At 37.1% G+C, this 16,872-nt stretch overlaps 2 protein-coding genes across 4 annotated transcripts in view; both read left to right on the forward strand.

Moving 5' to 3' along the window:
- The first annotated feature begins 103 nt into the window (after positions 1-103).
- LOC126371885 (density-regulated protein homolog) lies at positions 104-1,803 on the forward strand. Its single transcript, XM_050017289.1, has 4 exons — positions 104-428; positions 648-818; positions 966-1,105; positions 1,591-1,803. Exons 1-4 carry the CDS (start codon positions 251-253, stop codon positions 1,633-1,635), a joined length of 534 nt encoding a protein of 177 aa, XP_049873246.1. The 5' UTR covers positions 104-250; the 3' UTR covers positions 1,636-1,803.
- A 546-nt stretch (positions 1,804-2,349) lies between these two features.
- The window catches only part of LOC126371863 (serine/threonine-protein kinase unc-51), a 39,102-nt gene continuing 24,579 nt past the window's right edge, over positions 2,350-16,872 (forward strand). The window contains exons 1-2 of one of the 3 annotated variants that reach the window (XM_050017252.1): positions 2,350-2,752; positions 8,818-8,997. In XM_050017252.1, coding sequence (XP_049873209.1) covers positions 2,627-2,752; positions 8,818-8,997 — 306 coding nt within the window. In that variant the 5' untranslated portion in view covers positions 2,350-2,626. The remainder of the gene's footprint in view (positions 2,753-8,817; positions 8,998-16,872) is intronic. The other 2 variants (XM_050017255.1, XM_050017254.1) reach the window with 2 other exon arrangements.

The following is a 16,872-nucleotide window of genomic DNA, read 5'->3' on the forward strand; positions in this document are numbered from 1 at the left end:
CCTTAAAATCGGTAAAAGCAATGAAAATTTTATGAATTTACCGGTTTTATGTTGGCAGTATTGTTTTTGACATATTGAAATTTACTTTGTCAAAGTTGTCAAACTTATGTCAAACGAGAGAAGCGAAACTGAACCGCGGTGGCAACGAGATGGAACAAACTTGATTCTAAAACTATAAATTACTAAGAACATTTTGCTTCTTTGAATTACCAGTCACTGTTCCTAGTTCTGTATCAAACAATCTTTTACAATGGCAGACAGAGACCTCACCATGGGACCCCGAGAAGGTGTAACTTATCCAATAAAGGTGCAGTATTGCGGAAACTGTTCTATGCCGATAGAATACTGTGAATATTATCCTGAATATGATAAGTGTAAGCAGTGGCTCGAGAAGAATTTGCCCACTGAATTTGAAAAAGTAAAAATAGGTAAGTTTTCCCTTAATCATACTATTAAAGTGAGGTTATCTTATACATATTTGAACATCAATGGTTAATGTCTATTGAGTAGTTTTCAATATCATATTGCTTACAGTATGTCTATTTAGAGTCATAAGAAGTACACGTAAGAATACAAGTATGCTAGATAATTGTTAATTATCGATTATATTATGATTCTGTACTGTAATAAGGACATGACATTTCCAGATGAAGAAGAAAATGCAGGTGGTGAAGAAGAAAAGAAGCGTCAAAAGCGCGGAGGAAAGGGAATGCTGAAGTCCAAGAAGAAAGAGGATGTCCCCAAGCTGGTGCAGGTGTCGCGCGCCCCACGCGGCAAGAAGAAATCTGTCACTGTTGTCTCTGGTTTAAGCACCTTTGGTATGGCTGTCTTATCTACTTTGTAGAGGTCTAAAATTTCCTTATAAGATACTGAAATATTGAAAAGTGTTAAGAATAAGTAAAATGAGAAGATCAGCTGTTTCTCATATAGTGATAATAAGTAATCCTTCAACTTTGTTATTTCAGATATTGATCTCAAAGTGGCAGCAAAATTCTTTGGTACCAAATTTGCTTGTGGGTCGTCAGTTACTGGAGATGATGAGATTGTCATACAGGGAGATGTGAAGGATGATCTCTTTGATATTATCCCTGAAAAGTGGCCAGAGGTTTGCTTCTTTTACTTGTACTTGTATAACAATATTAGAAATACTAATCTAGAAATGCAAGGGTTACTATTTCTTAGTTATTCAACTTGACACCAAAGGGTCTAAAAAGGCCAATTCGTTTAAAAAATCAATTTTCTATTTGACATTTGTTTGCATTGCACATTTGCCTTTATATGCACAAATGTCAAATTGCAATATTGCTTTTTTAGATGAATTGCTTCGATGTGGCATTTTGAACACCTCTGATTATATTAATTAATTAAGCAAGTAGGATGTTATTTTGCCATATTTCTGTCATATGGGTTGTGACTGAGATTAATGAGGCCTCTTCAATCCTAGTGTAACCTTGACAGGGGTTACTATTGAGCCACAAAGTCTTGTTATATTTGTACTTCCATACAAATAAGCTAGTCAACATTATTTATTGTGCTATTTCATTATTTTGTAGCATGTCTATTTCTCATACATAAATTACTTATTTTCAGATTGATGAAGATAGCATCGAAGACCTGGGAGATCAGAAAAGATAGTCACAATTTTAGTATAACTACTACTATTTCTGTTTTACGCTTCAGATTTTATATACAATTCCACACATGGACTAACTGCAGTTGAATAGTGTAAAATAGAAATAAATATTGTGAAACATTTTTATTTATTTTATGAGTTTCATAATATGAATAAAAATCTATTGTGTATTGATGTATTTTTATTTTTTCATCAATGCAATGTACAAAGTAGGTACAAAGCATTTTGAATATTACTAGTTGCAAAGTGGGATACTCCTGCCATCTATATTTTATACATGAAATTATTGTTGTAATGTTACAAAAATGAATTATCAATAGATGGCTGTAAAGTGCTTGCAAGCGTAGAAAACCCCAAACAAAAAATATTCTGGTAACATTATATTTTTACCATTACCTACGTCTTTTCGTTTTCTCTCTTTCTGGCCTACTGAATATGTTGTAAATTAAAGCGAGTAAGACGCTGCTGCAGTCTGCAGTGAATACAAAGAGTGAATACCACATTTAGTTACTGGTAGATTACTGAAAATGAAAACGGTTTTATATTATCATCATCATTGACCTCAGTTTCAGTTATAATTTAGCGATGAATATTTATTGCATTTTAGTTTCATATTCTTATATATCTACTCTGATATATATACAAAATAAATAAATAAAAGACAAATGGTAGTTTTGCGTGACTCTTACTGGCAACTTTTGTATAGTATTTTAAGTTGGCAACATCCATTTCTAACTTCGCAAAAATCAACAAAATAAAATCACTTTTGAACATTTTGCAATCATTGTGTGTTGTGTTTTGGTACAGAAATGATGATACGGTAGTGTAGTACAGTGAAAATAAAACTATCGATGGAAACTAGGAAGTGATTAGGGGCTCATATACTGTGATCAGAATGTAGCACTTAGTCAAGTTCCCAATCGAGTATTCCAAAATTATAGTATTGATCTTTTGTTTCCTAAGTACAAGACTGTAAATAAATAAACTGTAAAAATGTCTGTGGTCAAAGGAAAGCTAGTGAAAATGGAAGTAATCCAAGTTGGTGAATACGAGTTCACCAAACAGGATATCATAGGACATGGTGCCTTTGCTATGGTGTACAAAGGAAGGAAGAGAAAGGTATGATCTCGACTTTCTTCATTGTTCTAACTGTTATTGATCTCCGAGCTTAAGATTTTTGTTATTGTATCGCCATATAGTATAATCTGATGTCAGGATTATGTTTGATTGGTGTGAGATATCGATCTGTTGCGGCCGTGGGTGGTGGCATCACGTCAAGTACATAATTTGGCTGGACGACAGCGATGGCGCAGCTGACCTATTTCATAAAAAAATATTGAAAAGATGCAATGTTAACCCCATATTATTACTATTTAGTGGTATATCGAATACAAGTTATTGATTTCGCGTAATACCTATGTCGTATTTTGTTTTGATTGAAATAATCAGCTGATAAAATAACCTTTATTGATGTTTACTCTTTGTTTGACTTGAAACCAGTTACCTATTTGTAAACATGTTTACTAAAACATTGTATCTAGATAAATTGGGGAATACATAGTTCCTACTTTCTGAAAATATTTATTGATTGAGGAGATGATGTAACCAGGCCATGTTTTTACTAGGTTTCAAATTAATAGCACACATTATCCTTGTCATGCTAGGTAATGTAATGAGTAAATAAATAATACAAATAATCTAAAGACAATTAGTGCTAGATACTAATGAGCTTACTTTATTGATATTTAATTACACATTTACTTAATGTTTAAAACAATATAGGTATATACCTATGTACCTGCATGCCTATGTTTAACTGTTTATGCTTGGTATATCAATTGATTGCAGTGACCTGTAGGGAAAATTTTCTAAGAGTGAAAAACATCTCTAGTTATGGTAATCAAGTAAAAAGATTTTGTCATCTTATTTTTCATAGCATACTGGTGTAGGCATATTATTATTATTTTGGGAAAGTAGCCCTTAAACTCTATTTGTTGTCTGGTCAACTTGTCGATCTGAGATAAACATGCAATATGAAAAGAAAAACAAACATTAAATTAAATCAAGATAAATTACAGAACCAGATAAAAGGTTCAGAGCCCTAGATTATCATTATATCAGTTGACACTACAAACAGTTTTCCAGAAAGATACTACCAACCACCTCTGAAAACTGGTATCTTGTTTTCCTGTGTATCAGGTTAATGAATTGGTACTGATAAGAGTGAGGAAGTGTAATGCCCCCAATAACAACATAAACAAAGTCACTGGTCTCTGTAAGCCGATGACTTGAACAATTTGAACATGTATAAACATCAAGAGAAATAAAGAATCATCAGTTGACAAAATTAAGAAACTTGATTGTAAATTTTTACTGCATTGCCTTCTTTGATCTTTGATAAAATTAAATGAAATTGATCCTTAAACTAATTTTAAGACAATCTGCCCTAAATTTGATCAGATAAAAAGAACCACAGGTACCAACAAATACTATGTTGTTGGCATGTTTATGTATACATATCCTTGGAATATTTAAAGAACATTAAAATACAGAATTTGTCGCCATTATGTTGCATGTATGTTTAACTTATACAAACACAGCATTCCAAGTTCTTGGTTAACATAGCTGGCGAAGAGTGGGTGTACTATACACCTCTGCCTACCCCTTTGGGGATACAAATTGCTATTTTATGTGTTGTTGTTGTGATTTATGGTTGTATTGTATCAAGCAAAAAGATATGATCTGGACTGATATGACATATGAGTCATTATCTCTATATGCCAAGTGAACAGAATATGACATCATCTTGTCAAGCAAGGTGATCATCTATGCGCAGGGCACAGGAGATCTACCGGTTAAGTTCATTGGCTTAGGTACATGATGTAAACAAGTTTAACTTTCAAAATGTCATTGATGCCCAATAAAAATTCTGGGCTATAAATATCTTCTTCCAACTTTGCATGTTTACCTATATGTATGGGGTTACTGACTCAATGGTGGTGCAACACCTCAGATGTGCAAATGGGCAGGGAACAAAGATGCGCAAGGCACTTAAATGGCCAGTTCAGTGTTGGCCCTGTTTCTTAGCCATAACTTTAATGTAGCTCATAATTTTAAGCAGTTACATTATGTGAAAGGAAGTCAGCTTATTGCCTGACCTGAAAAGGCTGTGAAGTTGACTGGTCAGACTGTCTGCCTGACAGCTGCAGATATTCCGGTTTTGCGTCTACAGCTGGCTTTAACTAGACTATTGGACACGTGGTTCTAATTGCTACTTGCGCCGCCGTCGTCGCGAGCCTAATGCTTAATAATTAAAGCCAATGTAAACTTAGTCAAACATATTTCTCGTAAGTCTTTCATCACACCACCATTATTAAATGTATTTCCTTGAAAATTATAATAGCATAATTAAAAGCAGTTACGTTAAAGTTGTGGGAGTCACTGTATTGTAAACATTATTGGCAATTATTAAGCCAATGACTAGAACTGAAAGTAATTTTCCTATACACAGCTTGGTAACAGCATTATGAATGATGAAATACTTTATCCTCATGTTGCCAATGCACTGTTTTATACATTACTACCAGTTATGGAGGTATGTGTCTACCTACTGGAAAACCTCTCACAGATTTCTAAAGGAATTTATAAGTTTAAATCAATAATTGAAGGGCACTGTATCCCTGAGTTGTGACGGCGATGTAAATAAAGGTATCGCGATATAATGTACAGAATATTACCGTGAACGGGACAATAAAGCGAATCGCCTTCGCGTGACCCGAGCTCGTTTGCCAAATTGATATCCACGAGTTGAATAGTGTCTTGATTATATCTAATCTCACAACTACTCGTTCGTACATTTGCCTACTTTGTCTATGGCTATTGAGTCGTGTACTTTATGTACGTGACATTAAAGTTCATTGCCTAGTCAAAAGTTAGCATCTCATCCTATCAATTGAACGAGGTGATCAACCTATGTTTTTGTGCGTTAAATGTGCAGAATTGACCGCAGATAACCTTGTACATATTCCAATAAAACCCCATGCTGTTTATTACCGTGTTCTATATAGGTATCACTATCACATACTATTATGTACTTTGTTTTCAAGTCCATGCAATAGTTATTGGCAGTAGCAATCATCCGATACATACTAACGTCATATCGGCAATGGACAATCTTAAAATAGTATGAATTATTTCGGTCTGCTCATAACTATACCTATTTACTTTGTGTACACGGAGAACAGGTAATAATAAGCACAGTGTGGGTGGTATTGAATATAGCCGGGGTGGGTTTTGTGAAAGACGTCTTTCTGTGATGGTCAGTGTTTGTGGCGGTGGGTAAGGTTTCGTGTATTGTACGTCCCGCGGGACAATGCGTGGCCACTGAGCGTGGACGATACGACACGCGTCGTGCTCTGCGTCAAGGGCACCCAACACGTGCGGGCCTGGCAATGTGCGTTTCCTACATCCCAAATGTTTACTTACCCAAACTAAACATCCTGAGGTCCAATCCGTGTTTGAACTGTTTATTCTATGGGCCAGGCTTTGCGAGAAATAACATTTATTATTAGTTAGTATTTTAATTTACATTAATTATATGCAATATTATAGAAAACGGTCCTTTTATATCTCACGTAAGTAGGTATGTTTTGAATAGGGTTAGATCATCTCTGAGCACCATTGTTTATTACAGCAGTTAGTTTCACAGGGTAAAAGGTCACCAGTGAACATTAATTTACAGTCATGAATAATGCAGAACTCAAACCTCAATATTTTATTTCAGTATTTCGCCAGTAATTAGAAAACTTGTAACTTTTTATTGCGCTGACGTCTAAATACTGTCAGCGTAACTATAAATGTGGCTTTATCGTTGAGAGACAAGGAATTTACCTTGTAGTATTTTTGTACATGTTAGTTATAACTTCCTATTACGTTACGACGTTTCGTTAGTTGCCCATCTAATTCTTTTTGGACCAATGCCAAAATTAATTTCCTCATAAAAAATCGCGGCTACATGCAGTCTAGTGACATTGATTACACATACAAGTATAAAGTCAATTAGGCAGTAGCGCGATGCTTGAACAATTTGCAAAGTGATTATATTATCTATAATTATTCTTACGTGCTGCATTGGCAAACAGCGTTGGCGGCGGCCGCTGCATGCGGTGACACAGCTGACCGTGACCGCGCTAGTGGCGACCGTACCAAAACGTTGACTTGGCACAATTCATTCTGTTGCTAACTAAAAACCAATCGATTCTAATACCTAGCCCTACCCCGCCTATGCACCTCTTATCTATTAATCGATGGATTCGGCCTAGAAGTGATCCCGCTCGGGACGCGTGTCGAAACCGGGTCAAACTGTGCAATCGCTCCACGAGCCTGTAGAATGTAGGGCGGGCTAATGTTAGCATTGCGCGGGCGCACCACCCAGCCCCCTCTGGATAAAAGCAATACGAACCACCGTCGACACTCGCATAAATCCCTGCAGCTAAATATTGCAACAACTCGCCTGTGCCGATTATAGCTCACGGCTTGAACGTTTCATATAAATGCCAGATTGAATGCTGTTATACGTAATTTATTTCGAAGTTACGAATCACTAGAGCAATATCTAGGTATAGATACTGCTTGCCATTTGAAGGAGATATTATTCCCACCCAGCCATTGTTATGTTGTTATTAAGGAGATGCACAGTCCTTGATACAACACACGCTGCATTCGCCCACCTGCAACGGCCTTATGCAACGCTCGCTGCACTTGCGTTATCACTTTACAAAGGCGACCTGTCATTACAAATAATAAGATATAGTTTAATACTAATTACGTTTCGCAAACTTCACGTGTAGCCGTTAAAGGCCACTACAGATAGGTAATTATGTTCTTTAATTAAACGAGATTGCAGTTGCAAATTGGGTTTCTAATGGAACTGCAATTGCATGGAAAATAACCCAACCCGATTGAAAGTTGTTAGGTACGATAAAAAACATAAACAAAACTCACAACACGTTCAAGTAGTACAATTCGCGTCTAAAAGCAACGAAAGTGGATCATCAACTCCATTCATAATTTTTGCGGTCAATTAGGCATTGAAAAGTTTGCTTACATATCACGCGCAAATGCGATGCAATGTATGTAAACATGACCACAAAATATAACTGTCCATTGTTCGATAAATGCGTCGCTTCACACTATTGTTACTATTGTGCAATGTTCGCAATTATCTAAATAGCCATGTGAAGATCGTATGAAATAAAGCTGTTATCATAATCTATGCGGTACTTCTTTGTTGCAAATCTACAATTAACATGTATTCATTTAATTTTGGTTATCAGCTATAAAATACAAAATTAGTCTTTCAGAAATGTTCCAAGTTCTAAACGTTGTAATATAGGCAATCCGTTGCACATAAAACGCTTGCATAACACTGTTTTGTAATACTTTACAACTTGCATATTATACCAAATTCTGTAATATATAAGATTTACTATATAGTTATCTGGTTTTGATTTCGTGTCGTTAGCATATCCTTTGAAACTTTCACGTAAAATCATAATGTATTTGCCCATCTGCGTGGGACGTTTTAGCATATTGCTCAGGTTGCGTATATAAATAGTAGGTATTAACATTTCTCGAGGAGGAGTTGCACCGTTTAGCATACATATACTGATAAATAAACTCACGCCCGTAATCCCTAATGGTATCGGTAGAACTACAATTAATCGGAAGCCACACAGCCCAGCAGCAGCATGTGGTTACAGTCACTTTTGATATGAAGCTCTAAGATGAATATAATGAACGATACGCGTATGTGACAGGTGATCGGGCCCGTCCTCCATTTAATCAAACACGTTTAATAACATAATCCTGCTGACGGTTTTACGACATATCCGGGAAGATAAGCAGCTGAACGCTTCTTTTTTAGACGCTCACGCATGTAAGCAAACCAAATCCTATACTAATCCAACTAATATTATAAACGCGAAAGCTTGTGAGGATACGCAAAAACTACTAAAGATATTTTGACGAAACTTCACAATGATATAGCTTGTATTATATATCAGAAAAACATATAGGCTATATAATTTACAGAAAGATAACAAAATCGCGGGCGGTCGCTAGTAGTATTGAACCAAGTTGCGGTCGACATGTCCCAACAATAATGTTTTTCATTCTATTGTCAGCAGAGTCCGTCCCAATCAGTAGCCGTGAAGGTGGTGACGAAGAAGGGCATCCAGAAGGCGTCGGAGATCCTGGTGAAGGAGATCAAGATCCTGCGCGAGCTGACGGCGCTGCACCACACCAACCTTGTGGCCATGCACGACTGCATGGATAGCCCAGCATATGTCTACGTCGTCATGGAGGTGAGTCCACCACATTTCACATGCAATTATGTTCTACTCCAGTACGATATGTTCCTATAATTCTTGCGGTCTAGCATAATGCGTATGTCAGCACGACAGATAAAGTACAGCCCAGTGCGAAGGAAATATACTAAGACAATAATGTCTGATACCTATCAGACATAACATGGCCCTAACGCGCCATGGTATAACGTACGACAATGATAAAACCGCACCGGTGCATATCGAGAGCCAAAAACTTCTTTCACTAATGAATGATGACAACGAATAAAGACACGAAAGTAAAGAAGATAGCTAGTATTTGAAATAACACGTTAGCTAAGACTATTATTTATTTATTTGTACTTACACATTAAAACAGACACAAGGAACATACAAAGAGAACAGATATTGCAGGTAAGCTTATTTCTAAAAAAAGATATTTCTAAAATTCTTTAACATAGTTGAATAATGTTAGTATTTTTTATTCTCATGCTCAGGTAGCTGTTGTAGCGCTAATGACATACGGACAGAACCGTACTAAACTTGAAAAAAATATTACCTGAGTCCGTCCATTTTTCCTTGGGCTTCATGCGACAAGGAATGGAGTGGGAAGGGCTTTATAGTTCTTAGGACTCCAAACTTGTGAGACTTAGTAGGTAATAGTGGAATTTATTTTTTATTGTTCATATTATTGTAAAATGTATCAAAACCGCAACATAGAAGTTCTTTGTTATAAATTAAAATGTAGTAAACCTGATGCAACTATTTTGAATTATGAGATGAATCACGTCAGTGAGTAAGCTACATGATGGCAACTTCGCGCGGAGTTGTACGTATGTAGGCATATGTCTAGTGGTTTACAGTTTGTCTGTTCAGTGTCGATCATGAAATAAACCAATAACATAAGCCCGAGGTAAACAAAGCCAAGTGTTGTATATGATGGTTTCCAAAACAATGCGGCTGAAATAACTTCCGTTTAGGAGCGAGCGAACGCGAATTTCAAATCTATTTACAGCCATAATGAAGATCGGTCGGTCTGGGCTCGCAGACATGAGACACGATTCTCGGAAAATGTAATTTCCTTAACGAAAATAATTATAACTCTCACTTTTGGACTTAGACATTGAATAAATGTTTTAAGCCTGTATACGTCTCACTACTGGGCACAGGCTTCCCCTCAATCAACCGGAGAGGTTATGGAGAAGACTCCACCACGCTGCTCCACAGTGGATATTTTATATTGCGATTTGTAATTCATTACGTTCGTCGGCCACCTATACAATAATAAATTTTATCGCCCATCATAAAATCGAACTCATTAGTAAAGATCTAATATAACGTGAAATCTCCCAATGGCTAGCCACTTTCGCGTTTCAAGTTATCAACGCAACGTCCCCAGATAGCGAGCTTTCTAAATAAGCATTTTAGCTATTCCCTGTAAGTATGCGATTAATAGCGTTGATTTGGTAATCTACGCATAAAATGTATCAATACGTTGCGTAGGTATTTCAAAGACCTCGGACGCACGAATAAGTAGCATAGCCACAATCATTGAACCATATATCAACGCCACCAACACTCGTATAGCTCATAAATCATTCCTTTCTGTAAATACATGCACGTAGTCAGGATTTGCATGGATATTATAATCGTAATTTGAGATTTGTCATCGGTTCACTATACGAAAAGGAAAAAATAACATCTGACTGTCGGGACTACACATTGAGATTATGCTTGTGAGATTAAAGACTAGAAATCCACCAAATCGGGGCGGGCGATTAGGAGTTCTCCTTTATCATTCACTGAATGCATGAATAACACAGTCGTGGCCTAGTTCGTAATTGCTTCGCACACGGCTCTTGCCTTCACTGAATATATAATGTGAGCCTATCTACATGAGTGGCCTGCTGTACTGTTTACTTTTCAAACATCAACGATAATACATAATTATAATAATATATGTAATGTTTGATATCGAATGAATACCTAACCCGGAATCATAAATTAACACACAATGCTAATGCGTCTTGTTAACTTGCGGCTCCGATGCTCACGTACTTCAACAATTACCAGGAAATCGAAATGGTAACGTTATTAACAGACATTAGGTGCCCCTTATTACCTGAAGGCCTTGCCCCTAATCCACTGGTGACTACATACGGTTACCAGACGACGTACGTTTATTATTGTTAATCTCCCTATTTACTGTTGCCGATGTGTATACCTACTTCTCTTTTATTTTAATGGCGTGTTATTTTTGTCTTATTTTGTACTTGCTTTTTCTCAAAGTTCCTATTAGAGATTTATAACAGTGGTAGAAGTAGGTAGATAATAGAGTAGGCATCATCGTCGCTTGATAGGCGTTGGTATCCGCGTGTACCACGTTGCCGGCCGGCCGGCAAGGTCGCTCAGCTCCACGCCGCCGCTGTACACCGCGTGCTGGTACCAGAACACGCCGCCGCCGCGTGAGCGACGCCAGCCGCCGCCGTCCCCATTATCACCCAAATTTATTCCACATCTAACAGATAAAACTGTACTCCACGCCAACTATTAATGACGTTACTGCGCAATTTACACTAATGCTGTAATAGGTCAAGGGATCAATTTACAGATTACCCAGATAGCAAAGCAGACGTAGACGGTTTAAAATCTTATCGCCGTCAGAATTCCGACGGCGATCAGTCATCGGCACATATCGCGAACTGCGACTCGTGGTGCCCTACTAACCTCCATTATCTCTATGTTCCTGTGAACACGAAATTTGATAAATTATCATATTTCGGTTATCGGAATCCTACTCACAACATATATACTCTTCTCATTATAGTACCAAATAATAAACAACACAACGCCCACTTGTAAAAATGTTACATAAAACAGACCTAAAGCTGTAAACGTGTTCAATACTTAGGTTACATAGATTACCGACAGACAAATAGGTAAGTTTGGAACGTGATTTCTTCATACTTACTTTGTACAGTCTGAAGTCTTTACTAGATAGCGGCAGCGCGCCGTCATGTCTAGTAAAAACCCGACACGTGTGGCCGTGCCGCGCTCTTGCGTTGCCTCGTGGAGCGAAATGCAAAACCGAAAGCATTCATATGGATAATTGCGCAGAACCGGCACCCGGACACTGTCGCCACGAGCCGCCGCGCACCGGGATCGAACGTGCCATACACATTATATACAACGCCACGCGCGCACATGGTATATCTACGTTGCGCAATAGCCTTTATTCACTAAATTTATCCATTGCACTCGTGTGAAAGTGATGCAGTTTAGATATTTATGGATCAGCTAGGCATTCGCATTGCATGTTCGCAAAATGTTCCAATCCAAACGCGATCTGTGCTCTTGTTGCGCAAGAGTTCATTATAGCAATCATCTCAATGCGGACATTCTATGTCCTATTAAAAGTTTTCCTTCATATCTGGCTTACGCAACTATGATCGCGCATAGGAAATAGAGTTAACAGATAATACCTATACATAATGGAATGGACCGCATAATGAAAATGGAATGAAATACTCTGTAAAAATTCAATTGTTTCCGTCTAAATTCCCATCAATCGGCATAAGACCGATAAGATTGCTCGGATAAGTGGGCACATGCACAGACCATTAATACACGCAGCCAACACGTGATACGGCGATAACCCGTAAACTCACGAAAAATTAAAATAACGAATCTATTATTGCTATCGTAAACAACGAGGAACGCGTAAGATACCATCATAATGCGTAGGTATACAGGTATTAACACCCACTCGACCGAGTTAAGTGCACATAAAGCCATTTTGGACTCTACACATCTATTTACAAGCGTGTGCTCGTCAATGCCCCATATACATTCAGCTCCGACCCTGACTGCGGAATTGCCTAATTGACGACAATCTAGTCTCTTTAAAAGACATGTCCTATAAACTGTAGCGGTTTGCGAAACAGATTACATAAATAGAAAAACTAAAGCTTCTACTAGAAATAATCTAGAATTCTCAAGGGCAAGCCAGTCAAAGACTGACGTGTGTTGGACATATATAAAATTACGGACTGTTTTTGTTGCGTAAAAACTAAAACAGCAATGCCCTCATCTTAGCAAGTACAAAGCCAAGCAAAGTTCATTGGCACGATTTCCATTTAGTCGAGGTACGCGGACAGTCGTCATGGCTGCTGCGAACCATGACTGTTAGTTATCGTCATCTACTGTTTATTTATAAACACCACCACGAGCTAACGACAACCATAAAATAATCCATATTGCTGAACGAATTATATAATATTGGGGCCAAAGTTTGTTGAAACAAACTAAAAATAAATTCAATATTCGATTTCCTGGCCGATTTTAAACAATACCGAAGCTTAATTATATATTACTCAGTATTAACGTGTGGAATGATCTCACTAGAATATGCTCTATAATAACCGGAAGATCAAAGTGGTTTTTGCGTCGTTCAATTAACTGCGTAATTTAAATTGTCTTTATCCCAAGGGAACTTTTATCGTTCCGAATATTTTTATGTAGGTAATTGATATATACCATCGCGATACCACCGCAAAGTGTATTAAAATTTTAAATAACGTTTTTTCATCGTCACTTCCGTAGTGTTTGATTAGCTGGTTTCTTGTACGCACTGTTTTTTTTTTAATGTTTTCCGCCCTGTTTAAGCCGTACTTGTTATACATCGTATCATTATTGATTTTAGTATTTTTTTTATTGATTATTGTTGATGTTTAGATACATAGTTGTTACAATTTATGCATATATTGCTAGCTACTGCTATGTAGTGTGCAAGTTTTAGGCGTGGCCTAGTGTTACGCAAGCGTTGCCTCAGACCTACAGTTGCACGTGTAATCTATACTTAGATACTAAATGACATCAATAAACATTGACGTTCAGCCCTATAATTAATATGTTTCTTTTCTGCATCTACATACCTGTAAACACTGTGTAGGTATATAAGCTCTCTGGGCTGGGCAGTTTTTGCCAACAGACTTTATACTCGCGTTGTAAAAAAAGTTACGACAAACCTCTTGACGGAAGTGTAATATAACATCGTGTGATTTAATGGAGTGTTTTATAAATTATCACTTCTTTGCATTGTTTTTAACTTCCCAGGTGTAATTTAAGACAAATATTGTACTTTAGAATAAGTATATACATAACAGAAGGAATCTTTAATTGAGAGGCCATAGAACTCAATATTTCCCTTCACTTTTCTTTAAAACAACGTATCCTTCAATTCTGATGCTAACACACAGTTTCTTTCGTATGCATTAGTGTTAAGGACACTATACATCCAGTTTGCGTTCTTATTTGATATCGTTTATCCTTGATATGGTAGATAAATGTTGCTTTGTGATAATACAGGGTGTTAGTGACATCGTAACGAATACTGAGGGGGATGATTCAGACCATGATTCTGAGTTGATGTCAAGTGGAATTTTCCGTCGCAAAATTCATGATTTTTTTTTAGTTTTTTTTTAATTATTTTCAATTCTATACTTTTGCGATGAATTCAGAATAATCAGCTGAATGACCCCCTTCAGTATTCGTTACGATGTCACTTACACCCCGCACAAGTACATACTGTAGCCATACAAGTAGGTATGGGTGTTAGTGACACCGTAACGAATACTGAAGGGGATGATTCAGACCATGATTCTGAGTTGATATCAAGTGGAATTTTCAGTCGGAAAATTCATAAAAAAAATGTTTTTTTTTTTAAGTTATTTTCTGTTCCATACTTTTGCGACGGAAAATTCCACTTGATATCATCTCAGAATCATGGTCTCGAGTATCCCTCAAAGTTTTCGTTACGATGTCACTAACACCCTGTATGTATGTTACTTTGCTTGGAAAATCTATTGAGTGTATCGCAGCCGCCGTGGGAGTATAATGTAGCCTTCTCATCTCACGGGATAATGGTTGTTCTGTTATATTAAACTTCAGTATCATCTATAATTAGATGTCGCTTATATTGCTCCAATTAATCTCTTAATCTGCGTAAACTTATAATGAGAACTATGTACAGACGTGTATATAATTGCGACATTAATCTAATTACAAAACAAATCATTTTGTTCGATATTTTATCTTACAATTATTATTAAAAGTTTACCTTATGATTCTTCTTGTTCGTACTTGTGTTATTGCTTTTTAAGACAAAAGTCCCTTTTATCTATTGCATCTTTTATGGTTTGTTACACAATGCAAGTGTGATCGGAGTCGTATAATGCATGCGGAATTAACGAGCTGTAAGGCCATCTGTTGCAGTTGCACAATTGAACGACATGCACCGAACATTAACGGCAGCTCTTATATCGATGTGAAAGACAGCCCACGCGACTTTGTTATTCTTCTCATATATAAATTCCCTTTACTTATTAAACATAAATATTCTTTTAGATAATTTTATGAAACAGAATGTTTATATACATTATTATGTTATACCTAGATTTAAGTCAGGTCAATCGTGTGAGTCAATGAATTTCCTTGGACATGTTTATTTTTCATACGCCCTTTCCGGGAAACCTTGTACATTTTTAAACAGAAATCGGAAATAATAAGTGTGCATTGAAAGTCTTCGTATTAAATAAATGTTCTGGTATCTTAAGCTTGTGCTACAACGTTACAGAGCAAAGTTTGGACTCTAATGCGATTATTTCTGACTCAATCTCTAGCTATTAACGTGTAGTGGTCCAAACTTTCACGAAATTTTCTTGTTCTGGTCGAGTCGATGAAATTGCTTAGCTATGTTGTGTTGTGACTGACCGGCCCAGCATCCGGCATTATCGCTCCGATCATAGGTAATGTGAAATTAATGGGTCATTTCCTTTGCAACTATTTTAAGGCTTGTGACATTTTAGTAATTACGGTTTTGTTTATGTTTTAGTCGTCATTGTTGGGTTTAAGCATCTTGGACGGATCTAGAGCATTTGAAGGCCAAATATTTTCGTTAATGATGCTATATTTTAGAGACGTTTTCTTTTGGATCCAAATCCAAAACATTCTGACAATTTCGCCTCTGTCTTTTCGTTGTTACGGTTCTTATTAAAGCAAGAAAGGGTCTAGTAATATTGGCGGCGTGTATCAATTTAACTGAGCATCAGCCGGTAGCAGCAATAGGTAGTTGGTGGTGACCTCGTGGTCGCATTAGTACACAACACGCGCGGCCGGTGCGGGCCCATCGTGCGCACGTGCCGCGGGCCGTGCCGGGCCTTGACAGGACAGAGCCACGGGCCTCCCATGCGGCTTCTTGTACCGCCACTTCTGAAAATACATTTACTACATAGATCCACTACGTTCAAGTCTATACTTCGATAAGACACTGAGTTTACTATAATTCTTTAAAACGTTACAAGGTTAAACCCAGACGAGTTCTGCGGATATTTAAATGTTTGAAACAAGTTCTAGTTTGCGTAACTATGACAAGTGATATTGATAACGTGTTCTTACTTTAGGGCTCTCGACATCGTCGAAGTTCAACCAGCTATCGTTAAAATGCGTTTGCTAAACGAAACGTAATCGTAACGACTACGTCTTCTCCGATATTGTATTCAATAAATTATGTGTAAGCAATACTAAAATGCACACGGATTTCTAATACGCACTAAGTGGTATAGTGTATAACGTAGTTATTTTAATGAAAACTTCAGTTAGTTCCAGTCGCAATAAAATTAATGAAAGGAAACAACTTAAAATTGCCTATTATATAATCTAGAGTGAAGAATCTGATCTGATGTATAATAATGAGCATGAAAACATAAACACGTCGTTTTGAATGAAACGCAATAAAATGTAGGTAGGTAGGTGCATCAGTAATGGTTGAAGACATTTTGTGTAACCGAGTGCAGTTGTGCATGGGTAACGGTTCAGAATAGCGGTTCCTGGGTT

This window comes from Pectinophora gossypiella, chromosome 13, assembly GCF_024362695.1.
Source record: "Pectinophora gossypiella chromosome 13, ilPecGoss1.1, whole genome shotgun sequence".
In the NCBI taxonomy this organism is placed as follows: Eukaryota; Metazoa; Arthropoda; class Insecta; order Lepidoptera; family Gelechiidae; genus Pectinophora; species Pectinophora gossypiella.

Coding starts and splice junctions, on each gene's coding strand:
- LOC126371885 (XM_050017289.1), top strand. CDS start 251: ATGGCAGACAGAGACCTCACCATGGGACCCCGAGAAGGTGTAACTTAT. Junction 429..647: donor ATTTGAAAAAGTAAAAATAG/GTAAGTTTTCCC, acceptor TGACATTTCCAG/ATGAAGAAGAAAATGCAGGT. Junction 819..965: donor CTCTGGTTTAAGCACCTTTG/GTATGGCTGTCT, acceptor TTGTTATTTCAG/ATATTGATCTCAAAGTGGCA.